The sequence below is a fragment of the Rutidosis leptorrhynchoides genome, chromosome 4 (genome assembly GCF_046630445.1).
Source record: "Rutidosis leptorrhynchoides isolate AG116_Rl617_1_P2 chromosome 4, CSIRO_AGI_Rlap_v1, whole genome shotgun sequence".
NCBI classification, from domain to species: Eukaryota; Viridiplantae; Streptophyta; class Magnoliopsida; order Asterales; family Asteraceae; genus Rutidosis; species Rutidosis leptorrhynchoides.
The window spans coordinates 331,254,876-331,262,059 of NC_092336.1; the positions used below are offsets into that span (position 1 = coordinate 331,254,876).

Consider the following 7,184-nt stretch of genomic DNA (forward strand, 5'->3'; position numbering starts at 1 on the left):
CTTGTTGTGGATTTAGTATTAAGTGAAAATGTATTGAATAAGTTAAAGTATTACAAATACCTTCTATTTCTATTTTTAGTAAGTTTCTAATTTAGGTAAGTTTCCACACAACTAGTATATTTAGAATCTTAAATTCGAGTGTCCTAAAAAAACGTATATAATATATATATTTTTTTTCATATTTTATATAAAATAACTAGATGTTAAATGCAATCTTAAATAAATTTTCTAAACTTCCCTGTATTGTCGTTATGTAAAAATACATCTAATATAATATACATCTTGATTTTAAATCATTAGTTAACTAACGAATTTAAAACCCTTTTAGTTAGTTGTAGGACTAAAGTCTGAATGTATTAACATATCACCTTTCTTTTGTAAAATAGTATATACTTTAAGGACTAAGGTGTAAATTATAAATGTTTCCATACTAAATCGTCTTCTTCGTTTATCCGTTTCTACTACCATCACAAGCTTATAATTCTTTTACATACGATTGTAATGTTACTCTAAAGGATTTGTAAGAACATATTTAGCTTATAATAAAGTAACTCATATTATGTTTGTAAACCGATTTATTTATAACGACATGTTTAAAAGACCCTCAACTTCCCAATTTCAATGACTTTAACCATTGCTTTCTGTACATTTTAATCAATATTAACTGATATAGGGATGAATTATATATGTATAACACATGAGATGAGTTGCCTTAGAATGAAATCGTAGTTGCACCGAAGTAACAATTTCTCGTTTTCGTCTTAACCCTTTAATCTTTCTCTCTGTTTTATGTAAGGCCTTAAAGACTATTATTTACTTGTTTTCGTGGTGAAGGATGAATGTATAAATTGAGAGCAAGGTCGATTATAATTATCATGGGAGTAAGGGAACAAGTAAAGTTCCTTTAAAATTGGAATTTGTTATGGATTAGTTGACCTACTCCAATTATTGTAAATTTTAATATTATTATTGTTTAAAGTGGAGTAGATAGATGAAGACGTATTTGTACTCGTTTTGTCATTGCCAGTAATACTATAAGACGAACACATGAAATTTGGTGAAGGAAATGGGGCATAAAACGTGCCACTAATGTCGGAGACTTTGGTTTTCATATTTGACTCAAAGTTATCTATTGTTTAATTCAAAAAGGAAATGATTTTTAATTACATATCTCTTTAGCAAGTTGTAGGAAGTAATAAATATACCGACATTTGGCTTTTTGTAAGATCAATTCCTTCAAAAAAAAGAAATACGGAATACGTATAGACCTTTTCTTAACTCCTCTCACCGGTTCAACAATATTTAAATTACACACTATATCATATATCATATCATATCATTATTAATTTAAATCTTAAATCTTATCTTAATTTTATTTAAAATAGTTACTATCTAGTTTGCTTGATATGATAATAAAGTAATAATACTAATTAACATTCAGGGTCTAATTTCATGCCTACCGTTAATAACCAACCATTTCTTATTACTTATATTTGTAAATTAGTAATTAGTCTGATCATAATCACTTTTGATTAAGTAGTATTTATATACGTATAAAAGTGTTTTTTCTTTTTCTTTTTATAACATATACCACTTAAAATGATTTCTTAGATTGAGATGGTGACCAAAATTTTAATGCTGAGACTCGATCCTATGAATAAAATGTTACGCGATTTAAATCCGCGAGAAGGACAAAAATCCAAGAAATAAAATATGAAAATATTTTATGAATTCATATGACATTGAAATGTCATAGGTAAATAAATTCGGATTAGAAAATCACGAATATCTAATCGTTGGTTGAGAAACCAAAACGATTCTTCGAATAGAAATCGTTACACGTTGAAACGTAACAACACAAAATCACAAATTTTTCATTAAACAAATAATATTGAAATATTATTTAATTTATTCATAATATAATTAGTCACATAAAATGACATGGCAAGGATACCAGTTAACGATAATCAATTACTTAACAGAAAAATATAACGGAAAAAGTAGGGTCGTGACAGTACCTGCCCGTTAAAGAAATTTCGTCCCGAAATTTAAGCAGGTGCAGGGGTTGACTCGTCATTTGGGAACAAATGCGGGTACTTCTGCCTCATCTGATCTTCACGTTCCCAAGTGAACTCGGGTCCGCGTCTAGCATTCCATCTAACTCAGAAAATAGGAATTTTACTCTGCTTGAGTGTCTTAACCTCTCGATCCATAATCTCGATAGGTTCCTCAATAAAATGGAGTTGTTTATCAACATGAAGTTCATCAAGAGGAATGGTCTCATCGGCCTCGGCCAAACAATTCTTCAAATTAGATACATGAAAAATGTCATGAATATCGCTAAGTTCTTGTGGCAATTTCAAACGATAAGTCACGGGTTCAACTCTCTCAGTAATCTCAAACGGTCCAACAAATCGAGGACTTAACTTTCCCCTCTTACCAAATCGTACCACACCTTTCCAAGGTGATACCTTCAGCATGACACGATCACCAACTTGAAATTCTATATCTTTCATTCTCTTATTGGCATAACTCTTTTGCCGACTTCTTGCGGTTCTCAATCTTTCTTTAATCTGTACGATCTTCTCGGTAGTCTCATGAATAATTTCTGGGCCTGTGATTTAAGCATCCCCAACCTCATTCCAACAGATAGGAGACCTACACTTTCTACCTTACAGAGCTTCAAAGGGTGCGGCTTTAATACTTGCATGATAACTGTTATTATAAGAAAATTCAGCTAGTGGCAAATATCTATCCCACCCATTACCAAAATCAATTACGCACGCTCGTAACATGTCTTCCAGCGTTAGAATGGTCCTTTCACGCTGACCATCCGTCTGTGGATGATAAGCAGTGCTCATATCCAACTTAGTTCCCAAGGCTTCCTGTAAGGATTGCCAAAACCTCGATATAAATCGACTGTCACGGTCTGAAATAATAGATACAGGAATACCATGTCTTGAAACAGTTTCCTTCAAATACAAATGAGTAAGCTTCTCCATCGAATATGTTTCCTTAATTGGCAAGAAATGAGCTGACTTTGTGAGTCGGTCAACAATCACCCAAATGGTATCATAACTACCCACAGTTCTCGGTAACTTCGTAATAAAGTCCATCGTAATGCTTTCTCACTTCCACTCGGGAATCTCAGGTTGCACAAAAAGTCCAGATGGTTTCTGATGTTCAGCTTTAACCTTAGCACAGGTCAAACACTTAGCCACATAAGTAGGCACATCAGCTTTCAAATTAGGCCACCAATACAGCTCCTTAAGATCATGATACATTTTTCCTGAACTAGGATGAATAGAGTACCTAGACTTATGAGCCTCATCTAAAATAAGTTTTCGCAGATCACCAAACTTCGGAACCCTAAGGCGTCCCGCAAAATACCGAGTACCATCGGTTCGTACCTCAAACTTAGCCATACCTCTGACTTTCCCGTTCATAAAATTCTCCTCCTTCAAGGCTTCTTGTTGTGCCTCAAGAATTTGCCTAGCTAGGTTAGTTCGCATTGTCATATTCAAGGCCCTAAACCTGCGAGGTTCAGCCCTCTCTTTACGACTTAACGCATCGGCCACAACATTGGCCTTCCCCGGATGATATAAAAGTTCACAATCATAATCATTCAATGTCTCAACTCACCTACGCTGCCTCATATTCAACTGTTTCTGATCATGGATGTGTTGAAGACTTTTGTGATCAGTGTACACTGTACTTTTGACTCCATAAAGATAATGTATCCAAATCTTAAGCACAAATACAACAGCCCCCAACTCTAAATCATGGGTTGTATAATTCTGTTCATGGATCTTCAACTGACGTGACGCGTACGCAATGACTTTCTTTCGCTGCATCAAAACACAGCTAAAGCCCTGACGCGATGCATCACAATAAACAACAAAATCATCATTACCCTCAGGTAGTGATAATATCAGAGCGGTACTCAACTTCTTCTTCAAAGTTTGAAAAGCAGTCTCTTGTTCATCTTTCCACTCATACTTCTTCCCCTTGTGCATTAAAGCAGTCAGAGGTTTTGCTATACGAGAGAAATCTTGAATGAATATTCTATAGTAACCTGCCAACCCTAGAAACTGACGAATCTGTGTAGGAGTCTTCGGAATTTCCCACTTCTCAATTGCCTCAATCTTGGCAGGATCAACTTGTATTCCCTGTTTACTAACAAAATGTCCAAGGAATTGAACTTCTCTTAACTAGAAATCACACTTAGAGAACTTAGCGTACAACTCTTCTTTCCTCAACAAATCAAGTACCAACTTCAAATGTTCTTCGTGTTCTTCATCACTCTTGGAATAAATAAGAATATCGTCGATGAAAACAATAATGAATTTGTCCAGATAGGGTCTACACACACGGTTCATGAGGTCCATGAAAACAGCAGGTGCATTTGTCAATCCGAATGGCATAACAAGGAATTCGTAGTGACCATAATGGGTGCGAAAAGCGGTTTTTGGAATATCAGATTCTTTAACACACAGTTGATGATAACCAGAACGAAGATCAATCTTAGAATAAACAGACGAACCTTGAAGTTGATCGAACAGATCATCAATTCTAGGAAGAGGGTAACGGTTTTTAACAGTAAGCTTGTTCAATTCACGATAATCAATACACAAATGAAACGAACCATCTTTCTTTTTGACAAACAGAACAGGAGCTCCCCACGGGGAAGAGCTGGGACGAATGAAACCTTTCTCCAATAAATCTTGAAGTTGACTTGCAAGTTCTTGGAGTTCGGATGGAGCAAATCTATAAGGCGCACGGGCTAAAGGAGCAGCACCCGGTGCTAGATCAATTTGAAACTCGACCGCTCGGTGCGGTGGAAGTCCGGGTATATATTCAGGAAACACTTCGGGAAAGTCGCGGACGATTACTACGTCACTCAACTGTCTTTCTTTCGGATCGGGTTTACTTACATGAGCAAGAATAGCATGACACCCTTTCCTGAGATACTTCTAAACTTTCAAACAGCTAATGAGATTCAACTGCTTGCACTTCTTATCACTATAGATCATTAACGGTTCTCCATCTACTTGAGGAATACGAATAGCCTTCTCATAGCAAACAATCTCAGCTCGATTCTTAGATAGCCAATCCATACTAATGATTACATCAAAACTTCCTAACTCAATAGGTATCAAGCCCAATTCAAAACTTTTATCACCCAAAGTTATACTACAGTTACGATACACTTTTTCAGCCTTAAGTAATTTACCACTTGCTACCTCTACAGTATACTTTTTGTCTAAGGTCGATAATGGAGTGATGATTTTAGGACTTAGTTTGCTAGACACAAAACATAAATCCGCACCAGAATCAAATAGAACATGAAGTAGTAAATTATTGACTGAAAACGTACCAGTAACCAACTCAGGATCCTCCTCCGCATCTCTGACATTAATGTTGAACGCTCTACCACGCGTGTTCCCACCATTTTTCTTCTTATCCGGGCACGAATCGATAAAATGCCCTGGTTTTCCGTACCCATAACAAACCCTCGGTGCAGAAATTTTATCCTTCCCATTAATAGGTTCCTTTGCAGCAGTATTAGAAATAGAGCTCTTACAATCTTGAGCTATGTGTCCCTGTTTGTTGCACTTGGAACACACAACTGTACAGTACCCAGTATGGTTCTTGTAGCATCTTGGGCACGTGTAACGCTCATTACCCTGCTTAGAACCCGAGTTATTATGCCTCTTATGCTGATTGTGATTTGAGTTACGGTTACCTTCCCATTTTCGCTTCCCGTTCTCATCTTTCTTAGCAACCTCATTGCTAGTTTCTCCAGGCGATATCTTCTTTGCCTTACGCAAAATCTTGTCATTTAGCTTGTGTGCCATATCTACGGTAGCTTCAATAGTTTGAGGTTCACTGGATTCAACACCAACTTCAATCAAGTCAGATAATCCTTCAATATAAGCCTCGATCTTGAGGTCTTCGGTAGGAAAAACATTTGGACACAAAAGAGTGAACTCAAATAACCGCTGATCATAAGCATCAATGTCATTTCCCTTCATTTTCAGATTTTTCAGCTCAGTCTCTAGTTTCTTAAGTTCACCCCTCGGACAGTAGCGGTTGATCATTCTTTGCTTGAAAGCTTCCCAAGTAAGGCCATATGCCACATCATTCCCAATAGCACTAACATGATTGTTCCACCAGGTCAATGCACTATTTTTCAAAGTACAGCTGGCGAAGTTCACCTTATCCTCTTCTCGGACCCTGCTAGCTCGAAATTTTGATTCTAGCTTCTCAAACCAACGTGAAAGACCAACTGGTCCTTCAGTACCACAAAAATCTTGAGGCTTACTCCCCATGAAGGTCTTGTGAGAACAGCCATCGTGGTTCCCATTTCCATTCCCATTATTGTCATTATTGTGGTTATTGATATTATTCTGAAGAGTTGTGGCCATAGCAGCAGTGGCAGTAGCGTTCCCTTCTGCCAACAATCGTTGAAAACGAGCTTCGGTAGATTCACGAGGAGGCATGATCTTCATAACAGGATAACACAATAATAATCATATTCATTAATAATCACATAATAATGCTATAACAAAGAAAGGACAGGCTGTAGACTAGACACTAATGCACCCTATTGACTCAGGGTTGACCATATTAAAACCGCCTAGTTTCCTACAACCAAAGCTCTGATGCCAACTGAAACGTCCCGTCAAATTACCCTTGACGACCAACGTTTACTTGGTCCTATAACCTTGATCGAAAACTCTACATGAACATTTTTAAACAACCATTGCATTCATTTATTGAAAGAGATTACACAAAAGGAAATCCAACATTTTAAAAGTTTTAAAGTCAAACCAAACTTAACAAATGTTGACCAAAAAGTCAACTAATAACCACAATAGTAAAATGCATGAAAAGTGAATGCAACAGTAATAATTGTTTAAATGAAATTTGCGACACAATATGCAGACTCTCTAGCCAGCGGAAGCAAATAATCAATCATCACCTGAGAATAAAACATGCGAGTAAACTGTCAACATAAGAATGTTGGTGAGATATAGGTTTAATAAAACAACTTGAATTAAATTAAACCACAAGATTTAATGTTGAGAAACGTCTTTAAAATATTATTACATTTATCCCGTGAGCACCTGGTAACCCAACTTAATTCAGTTTATCTACCCTTTTATGGATCATACACTGAA

At 36.3% G+C, this 7,184-nt stretch overlaps 1 protein-coding gene across 1 annotated transcript; it reads right to left on the minus strand.

Moving 5' to 3' along the window:
• Window positions 1-4,973: 4,973 nt before the first annotated feature.
• Window positions 4,974-6,512, minus strand: LOC139841718 (uncharacterized). The gene has a single exon (XM_071831923.1). The coding sequence runs from the start codon at window positions 6,510-6,512 to the stop codon at window positions 4,974-4,976; it is 1,539 nt and encodes a 512-aa protein (XP_071688024.1).
• Between the last annotated feature and the right edge of the window lie 672 nt (window positions 6,513-7,184).